Raw genomic sequence first — 24,133 nt, forward strand, 5'->3', positions numbered from 1 at the left:
AGAAACAAATTACCCAAGTTTTTGCCCAGAATTGTTTGACCAACAGTGTTCCCTTTTCTCTAATACACTATCTGCAAACAGGTGGGGAAAGCTTTTTCAGTCCACGGGCCACATTCACTCATGGGCAACTTTATGGGGGTTTTAAATAGGTCAGAGCAGCAGTTGTGACTCTTCCCTTTATATATTATTCTACGTTGCAGTCAGGTTTTTATTAGCTGCACAACCCTCAGTCTTCCATCTAGGCAAGACAGATCAAGAACACTTGGGAAAATGGTGGGAGCTGGACTCTAGTGAAGTTGTGTGAACTAGAAGGCCACATTTGGTCACCCAGGGATAAGGTTCCCCCTTCTTGGTGTAAAACATTTAGGGCCAATAAACCTATGTTAAAAAAAAAATGTTAAGAGGTTTGAGGGTCACTTTCAAAGCTGAACAGGCCTTAGAATCTTACCTGCTGGCAGTGCAGTAGATTTCATAAAATGTTTATCTATCTTAACATCTAGCAACTGCTTCAGAAGATGCATTTTTTTAGCTTCGGTAACTCTGGAAAAATTGATGACTTGCACACTTTGCTGGAAGGATACAGTATGTTCAAGAGTGAAGAAATACTGTAGCCAGGAAACATCCATTACATACATGGTGGGAACACTACATGGCAAAGTTAATAGAGGACAGCAGTGCTCCTTGTGTCTAATACTGCAATTTATTCTTGACTTTAACGTATCTGTAAAGTCTGCAAATACAGGTTTACAAAATGCAACATGTAACTTAGGATACATAATACAGTTAACAAATATGAGTTCATTTGCAAACAGTGCTTTTCTTTAAAAAATGGTTTGATCAAAACTAGCTCCCGGCAAAAGTAAACGCAGTACGAAGTACACTTACACTCCACTGCCTACTGAGAACCAGCTTCAGTAGAGTAGCAGCTTACTCAAGGTAAAAAGTAAAGCACTCATTGACTTCTCTTTTTGTAGCAGAGTGGGCAAGATTTTATGATTTAAAAAATTAACTGAACTGCTCGTAGAAAAGAACATGCAGCTCAGTGCAGCACCATGCCAATGAACTACTGCCAAGAACATAATTGATGTAATAGTGCTGCCCCTGGGTCTCAACACTGCATCTGACAGTCCTGCTAGTGCTGCCATACTGTGAATTAATACAGAAGAAGCCAGGAGGTTGCATGCTGATGCAGTTGAGGCAAATCCCTGAGCTGTGGCTACCTGCGTCCTTGAACTTTGTCAGGCTCAGGAGAGATCCAGCCATTATCTCTGCAGAGTGAGCAACCGCTGGACACAAACACAACAAAAAACCATACAATTTAGTTAATAATAAGGCAATTGGATTTATCTACCCCAGCAGCTCAAACTTAAAATGTTACATTCCTCAGCACGGCTCCTGCACAGCAGCTCTTTGTGGAGGATGTAGAGAATGCCTGGGATGCAGTACTGTAACATGTACCACCAGAGGATGTTCTAAATGCAGAGGAAAGTTCTCCAAAGGTGTGAACAACACTTAGCAAAGCCAGGACATAGCCAAAGGAAACATGGTTCCGTATCAAAATGCTAGTGGCTTTAAGAGTGAGGGTTTCATGGGAGTTCAAAACCACTAGAGAATGAAGCACTGAAATTGTGCTTACTTGGATGATAATTATTGAAATGTGCAGGCTAGTAGTTTTAAGTACTTGGCAGTGAAGACTACAAAGCAGTAGGCCCAGATGCACATCACTATAATAGAACAGCTGACCTTGATTTCATTTCCTGTTGCCACATTACATGCTTACTTACATGCCCCTTCATTCTTCAGCAAAAGGACTCACAGGCCAAGAAAGCAAACAAGCTGGAAACAAATTGGAAATTCTGCAGTCCCGTCAAGTTAGTTTGACAGAGTTAGTTAACTAAATTTGCACTAACAGAATGACCCCATTCACAATGGGTGGAAATATTTAGGGAAGGGGGCAGTACAAGCTGTGCCTAGCCTTGGAGGAATGAAATGGAAGTATGGAGAACAGGAAGACCGATGTGTGAAAGGCAGGTGAAGAACCAAGACTAATTCCACAATACTGTATTGGTCCAAATGTTACTTTTTAATATCTAAAAGTAAAAAAATATGCTCCATCCACCCCCTCCCCATATTTACATAATCAGTTGCAATTACACTGAAAGGGGTACAGAGAATGCATTTCCATCCAGTCTGTTTTTAAATGCATTTTACAGCTGAAAACTTCTTTATTGCTTAGGATCATCCACTCCAAGTCCCTGCATGTCCTTGACAGTGCCATGTCAAGGAATCCAAAATGTCTATAGTCTCATGGGAGTAATAGTAGCACAAGAAGCTTTCTCCAAGAACGGGGTAGTTGCTGTATATATGGCACAAAGATTTATGTGGCACGAAGAAGCACTTAAGGAGTGCAGAGTGTATTTACTGTTGATATTTCAGAACAGAGAAAACATTCTGGAAAGTTTGTTTTTCAACAAGCCCAGAATCCTAGGAGCTTACAATTGATAACCCTCACTTAAAAACAAAAGGGACTGATGTATCAACATGTATTTGCTGTGCCAATATTAAACCAAAGCTCTGCTACAATTCGGGACGATACTTGCTAGGATCTCAAGTTCCTGAACTGGTAGGTGCGCAGCCAAATGAAAAAATCCTTTTGAAGGGATGCAGCAAAGAGCCTGGCATACCAAAATATAAATAGGATGTGCTGCATGGGAGCATTCAAGTCTGCGATGTAATCCCAGTACTTCTATTACAGTCTTCACAAATACATTGCTGTCAGTACAATTTGAAAACTGTCCAATGGAAAAGATGAATCCGGAATTAGTCATCTATAGTGGGTAACCAAAAGGCCTGAAAGAAGAAACAAAAATCAGTGTGATTCTAGTATGTCTTGTCCGAAGCATGCACATATTCAATTTGGCTGGGGTTCTGTAGAAACATATTGTCTCCTTACCATATTGGAGCATGCACTGGCAAAGGTCATAAATCTTGGGTTGAACTGTAAACAGGTAATAGGGCCTGTGTGCTTCCCATCTAGCACTGCTACTTTCATTCCAGTCTCTCCATTCCAGACGTGGATCTTCCCATCCTCTGATCCTGTAAATTGGATTATGCAATATTAGTATGAAGCACCAACAGGAGACCAATTAATTAAGCAACCCAACTGATTTTCAACTGATGGCACAGCCAATATATACAAAACAGCCAGATACACCCAAGAAGGGCAGAAATCTTTTCAGGCCATAGGCTGCATTGGAAGTGACACTGAAATTACTTTTCAAACTTGGTGTTCCACAGTTACATAAAGGAGTGTGGCTCTCTTACCAATCATTATAAACTGAGAGTCTGGGGTGAATGAAGCTTCCAGTGTAACAGCTTTTGTGTTGTTAAATCCCTGCAAAGAAAAAGGAAAAGTGAGTTTGGAGGCAAGAAAAGCAAGTCAATGCCTCACGCTAAGAAGCAAGAATCCACTAAAGTCCAGAAGATGATACACATGAAATCCTTTAGTTACCTGGGTTAAAAAGGGTGATTGAAGATTTTGGGAAGTAAACGGCAATTAGGCAGAAATTGTAAATATTTGAAATATACTTGAAATTAAAGGGATATTAATAAAAGAAACTGATGTGCTGACAATCTAGTCCTGCCAGACCTAGAGAACTACTGGGCCCTTGATGAACTACTGCAGTAAAAGAGTTTGGCTCAGCATAACCTTTGTCATACAGAAGCAGCATGTGCAAGACCTTGGGCTGATAAGGGAATGAGGAAGGTCTTGTCTGGTGGCTTGGTGAATGATGAAGCCACTAAATGAGAGAAGCTAAGATGATATTACAGGAGAAAACTGGGTAAACAAAGGGGATGGAAAAAATTGTTCCCACCTATGATCAATATAAAAACCTATAAAGGACAGGAGTAGGGTAGGCTTACTTTGTCTCTCAAAGGATGGAGAAAGGACCATGAGACCCATTGATATTGATGGCCACTGTTAATTATGAACTACAGTACTATGGAACTTAGAATAATCACGTCTTAAGTAGGGAAGTTTTTAATATTTAATGCTGTATTGTTTTTAACACTTGATTGGAAGCCGCCCAGAGCGGCTGGGGAAACTCAGCCAGATGGGCGGGGTATAAATAATAATTATTAAATTATTATTATAAGTAGATGAACAAGAAGACTGTAGGAGGACATTGTAATGCAATACCAAGTGCTGTTATGTAAAGAATTCATGCTTTATCGGCTTTCTTTATCTATTACACTTGCATTGCGTAGTCTGCTTAATAAATTACTTAATAAATTACTAACTAACTTAGTTGGTCTTTAAGGTGCTATTGGAAGGAATTTTTTTATTTTAATAAATTACTGTTTCAGTTGCACTATTGACTCACTTGTCACTCTTATTGGTTTAAGCTTTGTCTGCTGGGCTGCAATATTGAACCCTGATTTCCACCAAACAGTAATAGGTTTATGGAAGAATCGCCTGATAGTGCCTCCTAAAAATGTCTGTAGCATAAACATTTAGACAGAATGATTGTTGAAAGATGAACAGCTGAGAAATCTTTAAAACAATACTAGTGGATCTGTGCAATACCATATTTTTTTTTGCTCTATAAGACACACCCGACCATTAGACGCACCTAGTTTTTAGAGAAGAAAAACAAGGAAAGCCAGCAAGAGCCGCAGACACGCTCGCTCGGCGTGGCTCTTTAAAGATACCGAGTGGCTCTTGCTGGCTTTTCCGGGAGGTGGGAGAAGGGACTGACAGACTTCTCTCAGTCCCTTCTCCCACCTCCCTGAAAAGCCAGAGCAAGCTGCGCAGCTATCTCTGAAGCCAGCACAGCAAGAGGGAGAGCTGCGCAGCGCCTCTTGTTGTGCTGCCTTCCCAGCGAAGCAGGATTAGGGACGGAAGGGTGCCCTTACGCAGCTCTCCCTCTTGCTGTGCTGGCTTCAGCGATAGGTGCACAGCCTGCATTCACTCCATAAGACGCACACACATTTCCCCTTACTTTTTAGGAGGAAAAAAAGTGTGTCTTATGGAGCGAAAATTACGGTACATCTCACCTATAACTAAGGATGTTTAAGACCGAGATCTCCCCAGAAAGTAAGGAAAGCAGCCTCACCGCAAATGTATGAAGAACAGCTCCTTTAAAGGCATCTATGAGTCGGATGAACCCTCCATTGGTTGATATAAGAACAAGTTTACCATCACTGCTGAACTTCAAACCAGTCCACTCACAGGTTCGGTCATACTGCATCTTAAAGGTAGCAAATGGACCCTTCAAGAAAGAAAACCAAATGAGGGCATATAGCAGAACCATCTCAATCATTCTATTTATGAAAGTTAACATGAACCTGCACAAACACAGTCATACAAAATTATTTTTGTTGTGAGAAGACTGAAGGGAGCCAGTGAGCATCTCTTGGTCACTGGAATGCTGGCAAAGAATGCTGGTCTAGATAGACCCTGATCAGATAGGGCATTCTTCCAACATGAATGAAAACTCAGGACCACTTAACAAAAATTACGTTTTACTTTAAGAGATCTAGAGTGTGACTTTTGTTTTTTAGAGTTAAATGCATGATATCTGAATCACAGGAATTCTGCCCCTGTTACAGACATGTTTATAGAGATCTCTTGGGAATGTTTACAATCTCAAATGCACCTGAACATTACATACCTTATCAAACGAGCGAAGATCATAAAGCTTCACCATTTCGGAATTGACCCCAGCTGCAAAAATCAGCCCCTCTGGATCAAATGAACACACAGGCTTCCCTTGAGGATGCATCAATCCCTATAATTTGGGAAATTAAAAGAAATTACTCCACATAAAACAAAAAGTGTTACTTCTATTACTGTTAAATCACAATACAAGCACTCTCTCTCACAGTCAACAATATACATTATACATTATTTAATAATAATAATAATAATAATAATAATAATAATAATAATAATAACCATGCCCACTATATTTCTGAATACTGAGTTGGAATGATTAAATGTGAATCATTAACAAAGATGAATCACTAACAGGTATGCATGTAGTTTCCTAACTACTGTGGCAAGCAATGCCAGCATATAAATATAAAACTATGTATTAACAATTATATCACAATATCTAGTATTGCTCTATCACAACACTGTTAAGAGATTACCGTATTTTTTGCACCATAACACTCACTTTTTTCCTCCTAAAGCCTTGGCAGAGAAAATACTCAAAATAGGAACTATCTGCTTTTGAATCTGAACAGATGTTTTGACAGCAGCTATCTGAAATTTCCCAGTTAACATTTCACCAAGAAAAAGGTTGCAGGTATCTAAATGCCTGTTTGTGTTTACACATTTGGCTATCAAGCAGCCATTTACATTTTTGGGATATTTAAGCAAACATAACCTAAGAGTGCTTGATTACTTCCTACAGTGATCCAAATTTAGACAATGTTAGTTAAGCCTATCTTATTTCATGATAACAATGCTAGGTTATTGGAATAAAGCTGAGCTGAAATCTTTCATTCCACCAAAGCAGACATTTCTGCAATAATGTTGTTAATGCAAAAAATGAAAAGTGGGACCAAACTACAGCTCTCCTTTACCCATTTTTATTGAAACTGCTTATATTAAAACATCATTAATGCACACTCTTAATTGCAGGGTAGTGTTCTAATGCAGAGTCTGTACAAGTCACAGTAACCTTTTGTCAATATTAGCACTGGCCAACTTGTGTGCCACAGCTGGTCCTTATTTACTAAATCAAAGGCTAAGATATCAATGCAAGTTACAAATTAATGTTTATTTGTGTCCTTGATATATTTAGAAATCAAATAATGTAACAGAGATATCCAATCAGATTCCAGTGCTTCCTACAACTACCTTGCTCTTCATCAATAGAATAATTCTCTTCATCCCAGAGTTGCAGCTTTTGACGAAGAAACTGGATACATACCCAAAGGCTGAACATTTGCTATAATTGCATGGGTAACAACCATGCATAAGGTTTAAAAATATTACTAAGAAGTGTGTGCATGGAGGGAGAATGTTCTTTGGGACCACAACACATGGGGAGGTGAACATTTCCCTCCCTAGTTGTGATTCCAATGCTGAACCACCACAAATTCTGGCAATTAGTATTAGAGAAAAGGCTCAAACTGATGCACAGAACAGATTTATAGGCTTGTAATTCCTTTGGCAACACACCATCTTTTAGTGGAATTGAATACTATGCTCTACAGTCTATTCTACATTCTGAAGCAGCCCTCCAGTGCACCTTATGCCGACTACCCATTAACCAATACTCAATACCTGGCAATTTGGAGATCGAAGATCCCAAAGTCTGATGGTCTTATCAAGCGACCCAGAAATAAAGGTATCATCCACTGGAGACATGGACAGAGCAACAACTCTGAAGGTGAGATAAAAATAAATGACACAAAACTATTTTTTCATCTTTCATTCTTGCCAATTTAAACAAGATAAAAATTCAACAAACTGCACCGTTATTCCTGCTTCTTTACCAGAAAAAAATTACGAGTGCACTACTCATCTTACCTTTTGCTATGTCCTGGGAAGTATCTGATGTATTTATTGTCGTGCAGAGAGAGGTATCTGATTGTATCTACAAGAAATCAACAAGGCAAACAATATTATACAGCAACCCTGCATCACCTGGCCAGTAATAACAGTTTGTTTATTTCAATAGAGAAAGTTATTTTTCTTGAAACACAGTTATTGTGTGGGTTAAAACTGAAGCCACGAATTACAGTCTTCTGGCATAGCTGAGCAAAATAGTACAGTACTTGCATGACCCAGCATGAAAATGTTTTAGGTTTGAGCCAGTAAGAATACTATACTGTACTTTCTGTTAAAAAATATAACCATTTCTCTACCTGCAGTTTGTTTAACTTTTAGCTGTGTTAAGAATTTAGCAGTCATGTAAACCTTATCCGAGTGCCAACCACCTCAGCTCAACAACTGCAGTTAAAATGAGAATTCTGGGATACTGAACTCTGAAAACTACTTCTGGATAAAAAGAAATGAACAGAAGTAAACAAGTAAAAGATTACTAAACAGCAATACTTAAACATGTATATAAACACGAATAGAACATTGAGATTGATCACTTGCATTATATTTGCAGTATTTCTCAATCAGTATTTTCTTTTTCTTTTCTTTTTTTTGGTTTTACAAAAATTTTTTAAAACAAACAAACACATACAAAGACATACAAACACGTATAGTTTCATAACATTTTTTCATAAACCTCTTTTCCCGGACTCCCCCATACCCCCCCTTTCTGCATCCCAATGTCCATAATTTTTAGCAACTTCTAAATATTTCTTTCCAACCTCTATCTTCTTAATCTTTTCTTTAATCTAATCTTATATCGCTGTAACCCTTTCTTTCTGAAAACCTCGACATTCTAACATTCATCAATTTATAGTAGTCTTTGAGATAAGTTTTAAATTTCTTCCATTCTTCTTCCGCCGTCTCTTTTCCCTGATCACGGATTCTCGTATTTTCAACATACTTTTTTGGTTTGTACTCCAGTTACAGTTAAGTAAGTTATACAGCAAATAAAACTAATCTTGTAAAATTGTTTCTCAGTCTTTACTCAAAGTTATATTTATAAATGTTGATGTAAATAAGTCAGCTTCTTCAAAAGACAAACTATAGTGGGAGAGCAAATAAGATGAGAATTTCAACTCCCAAGTGGAATGTAAGGATGCAGAACCCACACATTTTGCAGCCCTTTAATCGCATGAAAAATAATGTGCTTAAGTATTTTCCAGTGAAACTGATAAGAACATGCAGACGAACGTAGCCACATTTTGAAGAACAATTTTGCAAGCCAAAAATGAATGCCCAGAACAGACATGCTAGTCTGAAGAGCCAACTCTCTACCATGCACACTGCCATGCACAGTTTTTTTAAATTCCTGAATCTATTGTTTAAACACACACACATTTGAGAGAGACTGATGGTCTTTAAGTAGCAACAGTTACCTGGCACCAAACGAATGCAGGGAGGAAGCGCCTTGTTTTAGCAGATAAAGCTCTGTCCCAGGCAAGGCAGTGGCCTGTACAGTTATCTCCTGTACCGGGTGGTATCATAGACCCTCAAACTGTACAAACTACTACCTCAGCCTGGAATCAGGCAGGTAGAATTAGGCTTGAAAACAGACATTCTTCATAGAGGAGTATATCAGCAGAGCTGGTTCAAGCAGAAATTCAGAAGCACCTAAATATTAATTCAAATACACAAATTGTGGCAAGCCTCCTGCAGGAAAGGACTTTGACTTGCCTGCCTCTTCCAAGAACATGTCCATACTGTATGAGTTCTTGAAATGCTTCAGACATTCAAGATAGATACCTTTTGAAGCACTTATCAGTGATGCAAGGTAGAAAAATTTTCTAATGTTTTCCCCCCATTTGTAAAAATCCATTATTTCATAAAATTCATTAGTTACACATAAAACAGTCAAACTCTGCAGTTTCAAAGTTGTGATTAACATTTTGTAGATCACTATCCCTCAGAAGTGTGCATGAATATGTAATAAATATAAACATATTTGTGTGTGTTTGTTTTCCTTTAAATTTCAAACCCTGAGTTGTAGCCAAGCCTAGTAATACTCGAAGTAGACCAATTGAAATTATTAAACCTAGGGTCAGTGTCAACTATTCCATACTACTAGCAGAAGTCAGAACAATGACTCCCACTAAAGCAATGGGACCCCACCCAAAGCTGCTCTGGAGGAGTGGGAGAACACTAAGAACAGCATGTCGTGGGAGAAGAGGGGAGATCATTCCATAAGACAAGCAGAAAACACTAGTGCTGACAGAACAACATCCTTCATACGACAATGAATTCCTCCCCTGTTAGTAACGTCCATTAAGTTCAACACGTCTACTCTGAAAAGGACTAGCATTGGACACAGCCCTGTGTAAGGAAGTGTATGTTGCCAAGCTGTTATATCTCGAAAAGTATTTTCAAGTAAAGCTTTGGCTTGAATACAGCATTACAGCTTCAATGGCTAAGTTTACATGCAACCCTGGTAGTGCTATGCAGATGAGCCTCAACTAGCCCAAACATGATTCACCTAATCCCCACTTCTTATTTTTACTAAAACAATCAATTATGTAAAATCAGACTCAATTGATTTAGGGTTTGGAAATTATTTATTTTTAATTTATTTGTTTATATCTCATCTTTCTTCCAAGGATCTTAAGGTACATATAGTTCTCCCCTGAACTCCCATTTTATCATCCCATCGACTTGTGAGGTAAGTTAAAGTGAGAGGCAGTAACTAGTCTAAGGCCACCCACTGAGCTTTAAGTCATTGTTCTGACTTCTGCTAGTAGTATGGAATACCGTATTTTTCGCCCCATAAGACGCACCGGCCCATAAGACGCACCTAGATTTTTTGGGGGGAAATAAAGGAAAAAAAATTTATTTCCCCCCCCCCAGGTGTGCTGCGCTACACCAGGAGCTTGGGGCGTGCGGAGCTCAGCACGCCCTAAGCTTCTGCGTGCCGGCAAGGTCTCCGCTAGCGTGGGAGAGCCGGGCGCCTCTCCCAGGGCTAGCGGACCCCTGCGCTAATCCAGAAGCTTGGGGCAAGCTGAGGTCAGCGCGCCCCAAGCTTCTAGGTGCGCGCAAGCAGTCCGCTGCCGCCCCAAGCCTCGCGCACCTGGTGGGACCTCCTGCCGGGTGTGCGAGGCTTGCAGACACTCGCCCGAAGCAGGGGGAGCCCTCCCGAGGGCTCCCCGTGCTTCGGGCGACAGGCTGCCGCCCCAAGCCTCGCGCACCCGGTGGGACCTCCTGCCGGGCGCGCGAGGCTTGCAGGCATCCGCCCCATAAGACGCACCCCGATTTCCCCTTCATTTTTGGAGGGGAAAAAGTGTGTCTTATGGGGCGAAAAATACGGTAGTTGACACTGACCCTAGGTTTAATAATTTCAATTGGTCTACTTTGAGTATTACTAGGCTTGACTACAACTCAGGGTTTGAGTGGGGTTTGTACTTTGGTTTCTCAGTCCCTAGTCCAACACTCTAACCAGTGCACCGAGCTGGTTCTGGAAAACCCATATCACTGCATACTTTAACACTGCCAACCATGGCTGAGGACTGTTTCATAATCAAGGAATGTACACACATTTTGTTTTTTAAAAAGAAAAGTTAAGGAGCCATATCATAATTTTGTACACCCAGCAAGAGAAGGATGTGGTTAATTACTGCTGTGGTATCACCTCTATGCAGAGGCCGGAAAGATTGGCCAGTTCTGAAAATATTCTGAATTTTAAGCTTTAGATTAAAAAACTCAAGATATTATTCATAATACTTTTATTACCCTGTATGAATGCCTACAATTCTTCTCAGATAATTTTCAGAATATTAATGTCTTGATAATCAGCTTGACTATTCTTTAAAGGACACCAAATATCTTACCATCTTACTCTTAGGTTATAACTGCTGAATTTGACAAAAGTTTTATTATTTTACTCAAGGTGTTACTACATTGAGCCAAAATAGATAAATTCCTTGTACTTACAGCTTAAATTGACAGAACTTAAAAAGGATAATTTTAGAAGCTTGCCCTACAAAGGGCGAAAAACCTCCACCCTGCGGGCACAGGACCCAATATGGCAATTAAGGCTGTTTTCCCCAAACATGCCCGCCCACCCCACACCTGATGGCATATATATGAAGACAGGTGTGGGACAGGTAAGGATGTGGCTACAAAATAACAACTGGGAGCTTAAATCAGCACCACCATCAAGCTTTACTAGAATTGGTTGCACTAAGGCAGGCTTCCTCAACCTCGGCCCTCCAGATGTTTTTGGCCTACAACTCTCATGATCCCTAGCTAGCAGGACTAGTGATCAGGGATGCTGGGAATTGTAGTCTCAAAACATCAGGAGGGATGAGCTTGAGGAAGCCTGCACTAAGGGGTTCCCCCACTGAGCCCAGCTTTGTCCATTTGCAGGTGCAGTGCTAAATCAAATCGTACTCACAAATGGACTTTAATGCACTATAAGCCAGTAGCAAAATTAAGAGACACCTGCATACATGTTTAGCTTGCATCAAATCAATCGTTCAGGCTTTCATTTCACCCTGATTAAAAGTTCAGTCAAGAACTGACTAAGGAATCTCTTTAAAATAATAATTTAGAGATTAAACATTAAGTGCAGGAAAATATTCATTTACCTTCTAAAAGCTTGAATAAATAAACCACTCAATGTAGTCAAGCCCAATCTTTTGCTCAAGTCTTCAGTATTTATTATCTATCCCTGCCAAAAAGCAGGTAGATATCAGAGACAATGAATAGATCACTTACCATCTATTTTATTGGAACTGTACACCACAGTGTTGGCAGCATGCGTGTATCTGATGAGATCCACTCCATACTTTTTACTGTATAGTGTTCTCTTAGGTCTGCCAGGAAGAAATACAAGAACGATTATACTTGTTCCAACATACAAGAACTCCGCTTAGCCATATCAAAACCTTTAAAAAAGCAATTGAACACCTTCACTCAAAGAAGACAACTGCCATTTTAAGACTGCTGTTTCTGTCACCTTTGATTACCACAAAATGAACTGTGACTAACAAATTATTATTTTTTTACATGCTAATGTAAGCCATTAAATAAAGAGATTGTGGGGCTAGAAACAGTTCCAATGAATATCTGGTCAGATTCAAAAGAAGCTCACTTCAAACCATGGTGTCTGAAGCTGGTTTGTTAAACCACTCAGAGTTTATAATAAATCCTGGCCCAGATGACACAGCAAGCAAAGATTCAGAGAAAAGTGAAACCAGATGCAGTCAAAAAATTCCTTCTGGCTACACAGAGGTAGGGGAGAGGCGGCGGCAGTGCATAAGCCTTACTTCAGCTCCTTGGTATCATGTTAAACCATGGGTTAGCATGATGTGCAGACACAACCCAAATCCGAGCCCTAGATCTAATCTTCCACTACAGTAAGAAATTCCCTCACATCTGTCAAATCTTGTAACATATGCAAAAGGACTTTGCTCTTTACACATAGCCAGGCAGAAGTAGCACAACAAGTCAGCACTTATTTTGCCTGGCCCAGAGCTCAGCACGATATAGAAGACCTCTCCTATAACACATGGAGAAGACGTGGGGGAGGGGAAGGTTCAGAGGAAGTCATAAACATGTTTGGCTACTGAGTCATGCCAGTATTTCTGAATCTTTACTCAGGAAATTTAAAAGCAAGCATTGTAGCCTGCTGCAAGAAGAGATTCGTTATCTGTCTCATCATAAAAACTATATATTGGCCAGGAGCTTATGAACTTTATGGATGAGTCAATTTTGAACCTGGGCCTTCCGCATCAAAACCCAGTCTAGATACTGCATCTCATAGGCTAAGTCACTTTGAATGTACCAGTAAACTATACTTTAGTATTATAGGAATGAGCCATGGGATACACCAGGAAGGGGTGGTCAGAAGCATCTACAGTCGTACCTTGGTTTTCGAACGGAATCCGTTCCAGAAGTCCATTTGACGTCCGAAAATGTTAGAAAACCAAGACGCAGCTTTGGATTGGCTGCAGGAACTTCCTGCACTCAATTGGAAGCCACAGAAGACGTTTGGGTTCCAAAGAACTCACTTCGGGGTTTGTGCAGTTTGGGAGCCAAAACATTCAAGTTGCAAGGCGTTCAACAACCAAAGTATGCCTGTATTTTTAATTTTAATTACGATTCCTCCTTGTCCGCACTCCAGGATCTCTGGTTTGATTCAACTGATTCAAGTAAGAATCATAAACCATGGCTAGAGAGTTTAATCAGAGTCCCAACTTTGGACATAATTGTAGTTACTGTAGTTTAAAATTGAAAGCAGAAGCTTTCAAGCTCATCCTTCTCACAGCAAAAGGAATGTTGGGAATGCATAAGCCCAGGTTTGTGGTTTGCTCCTGTAACACTAAACCATGGCCTATAGTGGTAGATTATAGTATTTAAGCAATAAACACAAATACATTTTATTTTCAAACTTGTTGATACTGTAACATAGGTAGGGAAATGAAAATTATGTTCTTGCTAAGTGAAAGGGTGTTACATACGCTTCAGGTTACAGACTCTGCTAACCCAGAAATAGTACCTCGGGTTAAGAACTTTGCTTCAGAATGAGAACAGAAATCGTGCTCCGGCGGTGCGGCGGCAGCAGGAGACCCCATTAGCTAAAGTGGTGCTTCAGGTTAAGAACAGTTTCAGGTTAAGAACGGACCTCCGGAACGAATTAAGTACTTAACCCGAGGTACCACTTCTATAACATCTAGCACTCAAAAATTCATTGCGCTCTGGTATGTTATGTCCTCTTCACACTGACAGAAGCATTAGGTGAATGTGGGACACTTAATTACAATTCGTCTATCTGTGGTCAGAGTGAGAATCAACAGAGTAGAAGAACAAATATAAAAAGAGCATGTAAACTGTGATTCAACAACAGGTGGCCAAATCCCCTTTTTGTTTATTATTTATTTAAACAATTTATATACTGCTTAACTATAACCACCTCTAAGCAGTGTACAAGAAATATAATACACAAAAAGGAATTTTTTGATGGAACTATAAAATTGGTCGGAACTATAAAAATACTTCAATTAAAATGTCTTCAGTAGTTCAACAGGGAAGGGGGCTGTCTGACCTCAGCTGGAAAGGAGTTCCATAAAATTGAGCCCACAAAGAAGTGAGAAGGTAAGGAACTCTTTTTGGCTTGATACACACTCCCCTTGGGGAAAGGGAGGGAACAAACTGTATGTGTCACCAATGCCAGCATGCAAGATCATAGGACTGCTTTCATGATAGTCAATTATTAAAAAGGCATTTATTTGGTCTAAGAATTGCCTTAAACAAGGAGAAAATAAAGCTTGCAGCTACACAACAACACATAGTCTGATTACATGTGAGTGTGCTTTTCATTGATGTCTCATTTCATAAGCTCTGGACACTCTTGCTAGGGGCAACCAATTTAACAAGTAAATGATTTTTTCCTTTGAAATTTGAAAAATTGCTTTAAACCTAAATCAGACAGATGCAAAAATAATATGGGTTTCAATAGAAGAAACTTTTTTTTAATAGAAAAGATAGCTTCATTCTTGGCAAAGATTTCACTATCCTCAAGGTTGACTGCGAAAGATTATTTGATGCTCTCAGAATGAAAACAGAAACCATGATTCCTATTCAGCAGTAGAATGAATGGGAACTGCCCCCCCCCCCGCCAATTTTCTAAACTTTGCCCGGATAGGGTCAGATAATGGAGTTAAGTACTTTAAAATACATGGAAAAGAGCAGACACTTCAAGAGGGGAAGAAGAAGAAGAAGAGTTTGGATTTGATATCCCGCCTTTCACTCCCTTTAAGGAGTCTCAAAGCGGCTAACATTCTCCTTTCCCTTCCTCCCCCACAACAAACACTCTGTGAGGTGAGTGGGGCTGAGAGACTTCAAGGAAGTGTGACTGGCCCAAGGTCACCCAGCAGCTGCATGTGGAGGAGCGGAGACACGAGCCCGGTTCCCCAGATTATGAGACTACCGCTCTTAACCACTACACCACATGGGAGAGCCGCAAATATGGGAACTCTGTCTACAAAAGACAAAAGTATAAATCATGGAGTAGAACTAATGACAGATTATATATCTATGTATAGTAAGAAATACTATTAATACAATTATTTTGAAAAACCCTATCTCACTGAATTTTAATAATTTATTATTATGTGTCTTTAAAAGTATTGGAAATTTTGTTTCCCTTCTTAATTCTTCAAGGTATCTAGCAGCTAATGTGAAAACAATCCTAACACAGCTGCACATTACTGATCAAAGATATACATAGAAAATCTGGAAGGTCACAGTCCAAAATGCTTAAAAATGCAACATAAATCAACATTTTACATTTGTAATGGTATCAGTAGTACCAAAGACGTGATAACACAGCTGCAAGGTGAAAATAAAAAATGACAACTGGCACCCGGCACCCTTCCCCCTAACTCTCACTCAGACACAACCCAAATGTGATGTGGTCTAGGGTCTTCCATACCCATGTCATCCCTTTCCCTGTGTGGAGACTATGCACAACTTCAGTTCCCAACATCTGGTGTGTGCACATGAGGAGCACACACAAGTTGTGTGCTGGGACCACATGGATTAAATATGCAAAATGAATGTGTCTAACACCCAACCCATCCCCCAACAAAGTGAAGCAAGCTAGATACAGCAGGAAAGGGGAAAACCTCTTTGCCCTGCCTCCGCGATACCACTGGTGGTTGGCTGTCAACAGAAGACAACCTCTGGCAGAAAAAAACCTCCCTTATAATCTACCCTCTAGCAGAGGCATACCTAGGGTCCCTTGTGCTCTTGAGCTGTATCCCCCACCCCCATCAAATCTGAGCAGCAGGTGAGGTTGCCTGGACAGGAGGAACATGTCTCCTTGTGGCTGAATGGGGCAGCTGCACTGTTTTCTGCCTGGTAGCTGCTCTGAAGACCCTTTCCGTCCCCTCCTGCACCTGTAGCAGCAACAACCTCTCCTGAGATCCCATCAGCTAGCAAGGCAGGACCTGGCACTCCAAGTATAACAGGAGGATTCTGCCTGATGGGTGAATTTTGTGCCCCTAGCAAGGGCAAATGTCGCCCAACCCCTAGGTACACCTCTACCCCACAGAAGCACAGATTTGGAAGTGGGGTAGGAACTACTTTATTAGTGTACCAGACTTTTAGTAGACGAGCTGAAGAAAATTCTGTTATAGGTGTGATGCTGAAAATATCACATTCACTAGGATTTGGCAATCATTCACATTGTCTCAATGTTTTGGTCTCACATATAAAAACAAGGAAGTGGGTCAAAGAAAGGTGCTTTCTGTATCGACTTTAACAAGACACTGAGTGAGAAGGAAAGAAAACTGAACATAAACCTTTATAAATGCATTTTATTTAATTGAAACCTACTAACAGAAGCAGCAAATTGCATTTGCAAGAATACTTATAATCACCAAATCATTTAGTAGGGCAACACAAATGGAGTCCTGTCTGACCTGATTGCCGGTATAATTTCATCTTCATTTTCTCACAATGATAAAAATGAAAGGGCAGCTACTTAGCAGTCTATCTATTCTACAGCATTATATCTGGTGCTACTGACGGGACAATTAGACTCACTTCATGATCCTCTGCTGAAACAACCATATTCCAACTGAGGTACTGTTTTTATACATCACGCCTTTCTCCACTCAGCCCCAGTATACCTACATCCCTAACACATCCATGTGCTAAAGATCCCACAATAATGCTATCTTGTTGAAGTCACCATCAACATAGAGATTTTCTCCTAAACCTAGGACCAAGCAGCTTATTTGCATAGGTAAATACAAAGCTTAGGGGGCACAAGTGTCAACATAGGAAGGGAGGGGAAACCCAATCATAGAACTGTAGTGTTGGAAGGGACCCAAGGATCATTTAGTCCAACCCTCTGCAATGCAGGAATAAGCAGCTGCCACATACCAGGATCAACCTTGGCGTTATCAGACCACGCTCTAAGCAATCTAGGCTGACAAACCAAAGGGGGGGCCCTTTAGCTGATTCCTTTAAGATGTACAACTTGCTTTTCTCTAAGGCAGGAAACACCACCAATCCTTATAGAGCACTTGCACTTTCCCAAGAATATTAGAAGATAAGACAGGCCCTACTCACAGATTTCACAGTGTGATGAGGCGGCGGGATACAAATGGGGGGGGGCTATGCCCTCGGTTCCTCCCTCCTTGGAAGTCGGGGCATCCCACCAACCCCGAGGCGCTTCTTGTCCTTCAGCCGGTCCTGCCAGCAACACACCCACACCGGTCCCCAAGCCACCCTCCTCCACAAGTATCCTCAGATGCCGAGAACCGGTTTATTTTTAATGTTCTAAATTTCTCTCTTCAAGCCCCCCCCCCCCGCTCCACTGACTCCCCTTCACGTGCGAGAGGTCTGAAGGGCCTCCTCCCGGCTTCAGAGAGAGCCTCTCTCTCTGCCCCCACCCGCCTGCCCGGGCCTGCCCGCCCCCTCCCAGTACACTCACTTGCCCTCCTGGCAGTCGTAGAGCACGATGGAGTCGTCGTCGCTGCTGGAGATGACGGTCTCGCCGTTGGGGCTGAAGTCGAAGCAGTTGATCTTGTCCGAGTTCTCGCGGAACACTTTGGCCACGCGGAAGCTCCGCAGCACGTTGTCCGTCAGCTTCATGCCGCCGCCGGCGGGAGAGGAGGAGGAGGGAGGGAGCCGGCGGGGCCTGCGCGCCGAAGAGGGCGCGGGGAAAGCGGGAAGCGCCTGCCTGGCGGCGTAGGGAGAGGAGGAAGCCGCGGGGAGGGGACGCTGGTGGGGCGGAGAAGCTGGTCGACGGCGCCCTCAGGCGGGCTCGAGTCAAGCTGCGGGCGGCAGGAGGAGGCGGCGGCGGCGGCAGTTGCAGCAGCGGCGGAGGCTACTCATTGTGTCCGCCATTTTGCGGCTCCAGGGGGCCCTGCGAGGAGGGAGGGAGGAAAGGAGGGGAGCGCGCCGCGCGGAATTGTGGGGCAGCGGAGGGAAGCAAGGCGGAAGGCGGCGACCCTTAAAGGCGCAGGTGCGGGGGCGGTAAAGGGGGAGAGCAGTGGCTCATGGGATACAAGCGAGTCTCTCTGAAAGGCGGCTTGGGGGGGGAGCGGCAGCGGTGCATTGTGGGAGCCGGCGTTCCAGCAGCGTTAGATGCGAAGAGGCGGGCTCGTTCGTGCGCGGCCTCTTTCCAGGCGCTCAGTTCCAATCGCGTGATAGAACGGTCGAGCGGGAACGTTCTCCTCTGTGGGCAGCCAGCCAATCCCTGTTGAGTGTAGAGCCCCGCCCCCCGCTTACCTTGCGGTGGGGAGGTTCAGGATGCCTTCAGGTATAGCCAAGTCTCGCGAGTCCTGCCTTCTTAACCCGGGAAACGGGGAGCGGCGGGAGACGAGGACGAGCTCGCGCTGTTAATTTTAGCAGGTTTTCGTCATGCATCCTTGCTACACCCTCATTGTACACCGCTGAGAGGCTATGGCATATAAATTAGAAAAATAAAAATAAGCGAGGAAGGGGGGCTGCCCCACGAGTTGCAGTGTCGGTAGAAGAATCAGGTTCTGGCAGTGCCCCCCCCCCACCGTGCACACTTTAATCTGGGCCTTGCCAGTAATTGCCTTGCTAGTAATCAGGAACTGGGATCGGGCCCACATACAGCCGCCAGGCAGGGAGGGAGACGCTTTGCAAAAAAAATAATAACCCCAGGCATGCTACGCTGCGTGTGGCACTCTTGGCAGTATGAAGGGTGACCTGTCTAGGATCAGACTAGAAATGTGAAAACCCGGGAAATGGGAGAGGCGGTTCCCCCATGTTTCTGAGCCCCCCCCCGCCCCGCCTTCACAACTCTAGATCAGACAAGTGTCTCCAAAACCATAGTTCGATTTTGGTCTGCCTTTGGAGGCTCACATCCAGTTAGGAAGTCATATCCTGACACCAGTGTGCCTCCAGCAGAATCACACAGAAGGCCTGTTTTGGGAGGCTGCTCAGATTATAATTAGAAAGGTTTCACACTCAGTGGCAAAGCTTATGCTGTTTCCCAGTTTAAAGTCCCTGTAGAATGGTGAAGGTCTTCTGTCGGAAAGCCTAAAGAGCAAGTGCCATTTAGTTTAAGCGAGGGGTCAGCAACCTTTTTCAGCCGTGGGCCAGTCCACCGTCCCTCAGACCATGTGGTGGGTTGGACTATATTTTTTTTTGGGGGGGGGGGAATAAACAAATTCCTATGCCCCTCAACCCAGAGATGCATTTTAAATAAAAGGACACATTTTACTCATGTAAAAACATGCTGATTCCCAGACCATACGTGGCCCGGATTGAGAAGGCGATTGGGCCGCATCCGGCCCACGGGCCTTAGGTTCCCTACCCCTGGTTTAAGCCATGGGTCACCAACCCGTTTTGGACCAAGCGGCACATTTTGCTAGAGTGCTGTGAGTGCCAGTCACTGAGCTACAGCCCTTCCTCAAAGATAAAAGGTAATGGATATCTTGGAATTCTTGGCTATTTCTCTATAAAATGAGGGGTGGTGAGGGGTGTGGCTTGGGAGTGTGTGTTGCCTGGAGAGAGTTTCAAGGGCTACATCAGAAAGGCTGGCATTTGGCCCCTGGGCCTGAGTGTTCCCTGTTTCTGGCAAATGCAATGCTGAGCTAGATGTAGCCCTGGTCTGACTTCCTGTAAGGCAGCTTCCTTTGTTTCTGCTAACATTCCTCGTGCTGTATATCCCACACTTGAGAGGTTGGACATGTTTAATGCATGATGTTCCCTGCCCGGTATGTCCCTCTGAGAGAAAGCAAGCTGTAATCCAGGTGATTGAATACAAAAGGAATAGTGCTATGGGAGGGATGGCGAGCTCAAGTGGAGTCATAATAGAGACTGAATCTTGCGGCTACCTATGGTGCGATTGTTCTTGTTGGTTTCTTAGGGTGTGCTTTCATAGGATGACACTGGCTGATCAGTTGCAACTTCGAACATGAGAGATTTTGCCTTTGTGCAGAGCACTGAACTAGATTGACTTCCAAGTCTTTGTACATTTCTGCAATTTTCAAGGCTACTTCATATGTCATTTTTGAAATAAAGATGCATTTCCAAGTATGTGCCCTCTGCACTTGTGAATGGTCGCATTAGTGTCTTTGTGTGTGCCCTTCCACGATACGTTTGGAAGGTGGCAAGATGAGAATGAGCCTTTTCTGCAGTTGCTCCCCACTTGTGCCTTCATTGCATATTTTAAGGCGCCAGGCAAAAACATTTCTCTTCTTCCTTTTTCCCCCGCACATAAATTTTTATTAATTTTCCAACACAATTATACAATTTTGACAAATTATCTCTTTTTGGACTTCCTTCAGCTTCTCTGGCAATCATCCATATTTATCTCTCCAGTACACATTCCCTTCATTTGTATTGCCATTTGTCTTCCCTCCCCCTTCTATTTCTTTTTAACAATACATCTCAACTTTCACAGTGCTTCTTGAAACCCCACTAGCGTTGTTTGCACATCACATACACTTTTCAGATATTCTACAAACTTTCCCCAGTCTTCGATGAACTTTTGGTCTCGCACGTATCTAATTTTCCCAGTTAGTTTATCCAATTCCGCATAGTCTTGTCAGTTTCATTCTCCATTCTTCTATTGTCGGTATTTCCTCTTGTTTCCATATCTGGTCCAACAAAATTCTTGCTGCTGCAACTGCATACTGAAAAAGTTTACAATCCTTTCTTCTTATTTCCTTTCCTGTAATCCCTAAAAGAAAAGCTTCTGGTTTCTTTACAAAAGTATATTTTAACATCTTTTTCAATTCATTATATATCACTTCCCAGAAACTTTTCACTTTCTTACATTCCCACCACATATGATAAAATGTTCCTTCTTTTTCTTTACATTTCCAGCACTTATTACATGTCTTAAACATTTTTGCTAATTTTACCGGTGTGATGTACCATCTATAAAACATTTTCATGACATTTTCCTTCAACGCCGTACATGCAGTAAATTTTAAATTTTCTTTCCACAGTTTTTCCCAATCATCAAATTGAATATTATAACCAAAATATTTGGCCCATTGTATCAAAACATTTCTCTTCTTCCAGGCCTTTGGCTAATTAAATATTCTACGGCTTTGTAAACTGGGTGAAGGGGATTGCTTTTGTTTGTTTGTTAATATGGTATGTGGTTTTGTGTTTTTTTTTTTATTTGTTTTTTTATAAAAAATTTTTATTGCGTTTCTTTCCATAGGTTAACAGATTTGTTTACATAACAACATGCAAGAAACATTTTTTATATATAAAGAAAAGAAAAGAAAAAGAAGAAAAAGTTAAGAAATTTTCATAATGTCCTTCGACAATTCGCTTTTGGACCTCCTCGCATCCTCTCGGCATTGCATTCATTGTTCTAACCAGTTCAGCAATTTATTATCTTGTTTCCCATCTTATTATACCTTTAAATTTATTATGTTACCAAATTTTGAAAATTTGTAATTTAGTTTTAACACTCTTAATAAACATAATATTTTGTTTCTAATTTGTCTCATTTTTTTTCCCATCAATACTTACTTTATCATTTACTTAACTAAATTGCAGAAGCATAACGTTTCTTAATCGTACACAATCTTAACATTCAAACAACTTATAATATTTTTGCAAATAGTCCTTAAATTTTTTCCAGTCCTCCTCCATTGTTTCTTCGCTCAGATCTCGAATTCTGCCAGTCATTTCTGCCAACTCCATGTAGTCCATCAGCTGCGTCTGCCAGTCCTCCAGTGTGGGTAAATCTGGTGTCTTCCAGAACTTTGCGATAAGAATCCTAGCTGCTGTAGTTGCATACATAAACAAGGTTTGTGGTTTTGTGTTTTTATATTGCAAACTGCCCTGTGATCCTTGGATGAAGAGTGGTAAAGAAATTAATATAATAATAAAAAATGATAGTGTATTTTTGTCTCAAGTGTATGCATCATTGCTCCCTCTAATAAAGAACTCAGTGTGCTGAGTGCCACTGGAAATGGCACCAAAATGCGGGAAGAAGGTACCGGCATGCTTGGAGGAACCCTGGGTTTGCCAAAGTAAAAAAATAAAAGATAAGATAAAACCTGGGATTCTGGATTGTCCTGCTTGGGTGGGATTCAACTAAGTTGTTGCATGCAAGGAGTTAGCTCTGCTCACGTATTAGAATTTCCCCTCTCCCTGCACCCCATAAATCTGCTCTGGAGAGTTGAGGGAACCCCCAGAAAAGGTTTAGGAGGCATGCAGGGGAGGAGAGAGGGGAAAGTCCCATTGCGTGAGCAGACCTCATTCTGCACACGCATGCCCAACGTAGTACTGCATTGCATTCCACCCACTGACTCTTAATACATGCGGATAAAATATAATACTTTACTGCACACTTCTCTGTGAGCTGTGACCATTTGGTCCTGTTTACATCATGGCTGCTTACTTAGGCTGATTGACTGCTGTCAGGTGGGATTGTTAGTTGCTAGCATGCATATTCTGATAGCGCCATCCTGCTTGGAGATATTTTGGGTAACATATTCTTCTTTGGACAGAAGTGATTCAGTCTTTGTTAGTCATACCAAGGCTTGTGTAGGGATGATTGGCAAGAAAAGAAAAAGTTCCCATGTATAATTAAATGAACAGACGATACTGTGTCAATGAGGGAAGTCACATTTAAGAAAGTGAATGAGAAAATTCTTTCTTTGTTGGCAAGTAAAATAAAGTGCTTCACCCCAAACTGAATTAAAAATAGTGACAGTTCCATCTGATAGGTTCTTCTCTTCCCTGTCCTTGTTGTGTGACTGTGTGTTCCATCTCTGCAGGCACTTTTATCCCAGCCTCGCTCAGAATACAGAAAGCTTCTCCATGCTTGAAAGAAGAGTATGGTGAGATGGGGGTGGCTGGCAGGGTTGAGCTCTCCTCACCCATACAGTATATGAAAAATTGACACCTATGTACTGCCTGAGCAATTGAAACTCACTTTTTTCTTACCCCTTAGATATGACTGACACAAAAATGTAAATTTGGGGCTGCTCCCATATTATCTTGCTTTGCTCTCAGTTCCTTGCTGAGGGATGTTTTCTGTTTACAGTATGTCAGGTGCTTTGTTTTTAATCTTCTTCCTGGTTAACTGAAGTAAAAATGGTGATGAATTCTTGAAGGTGATTTCCACTAATCTGTCAAAACAAAACCAAAAATGAAGCCTAGGGGCACTGTAGCAAATGTATATTTTTGTTAATCTTTAAGGTGCCTTGGGATGACTCGGTTGATTTTGTAGAAGCAGCCTTCATAGCATGAGGCGCATGTGAAAAGCACAGTTTGCCTTCTGCAAGTTTAATCTTTTCATAATGAAATGTTGGCAAAGCCTTTCTCTCAGATTGTACTTTGATAGACCGATCCTCTATACATCTACTCAAAAGCAAGTTCCATTGAGTTAACCAAGACTTATTCCCAGCTGCATAGATGCAGCTTGCAACCTAAATAATCTTAATGAGAAGTCTTATATTTTGTTTTGCTGCACAAATGGTAACTCAAGGTAACTCCTCTATAATGGTTGGGAGTTACTCGTGCGTAATCCTGCTCCGTTTGAGCATTAGATTGCCTGGT

General features: G+C 41.7%; 2 protein-coding genes across 5 annotated transcripts in view; one reads left to right on the plus strand and one right to left on the minus strand.

Annotated features, from left to right (window-relative positions):
- Positions 1 to 681: 681 nt before the first annotated feature.
- WDR82 (WD repeat domain 82) lies at positions 682 to 18,477 on the minus strand. The gene is made up of 9 exons (XM_081185193.1): positions 18,057 to 18,477; positions 12,329 to 12,426; positions 7,547 to 7,613; positions 7,301 to 7,400; positions 5,676 to 5,792; positions 5,118 to 5,273; positions 3,325 to 3,394; positions 2,954 to 3,096; positions 682 to 2,850 (listed from the first exon to the last, which is right to left on the minus strand). Exons 1-9 carry the CDS (start codon positions 18,215 to 18,217, stop codon positions 2,821 to 2,823), a joined length of 942 nt encoding a protein of 313 aa, XP_081041319.1. The 5' UTR covers positions 18,218 to 18,477; the 3' UTR covers positions 682 to 2,820.
- An 80-nt stretch (positions 18,478 to 18,557) lies between these two features.
- Positions 18,558 to 24,133, plus strand: part of GLYCTK (glycerate kinase) — a 30,484-nt gene continuing 24,908 nt past the window's right edge. Inside the window, exon 1 of one of the 4 annotated variants that reach the window (XM_081185184.1) lies at positions 18,558 to 18,590. Coding sequence is in view for 1 of the 4 variants with exons in the window: in XM_081185181.1 (XP_081041307.1) it covers positions 19,031 to 19,033 (3 nt within the window). In the remaining 3 variants the exon portion in view is untranslated. The other 3 variants (XM_081185182.1, XM_081185181.1, XM_081185185.1) reach the window with 3 other exon arrangements.

Source organism: Podarcis bocagei, assembly GCF_964188305.1.
Source record: "Podarcis bocagei genome assembly, chromosome: 2".
Lineage (NCBI taxonomy): Eukaryota > Metazoa > Chordata > Lepidosauria > Squamata > Lacertidae > Podarcis > Podarcis bocagei.

Bases quoted from the DNA above. Each gene is read 5' to 3' on its own strand.
- WDR82 (XM_081185193.1), bottom strand. From the start codon at position 18,217: ATGAAGCTGACGGACAACGTGCTGCGGAGCTTCCGCGTGGCCAAAGTG. The intron at 12,427-18,056 runs GTGAGTGTACTG...TCTTCCTGGCAG, and splicing joins TACGACTGCCAGGAGGGCAA to ACCTAAGAGAACACTATACA. The intron at 3,395-5,117 runs GTGAGGCTGCTT...TTTTCTTTGCAG, and splicing joins CTGTTCTTCATACATTTGCG to GGATTTAACAACACAAAAGC.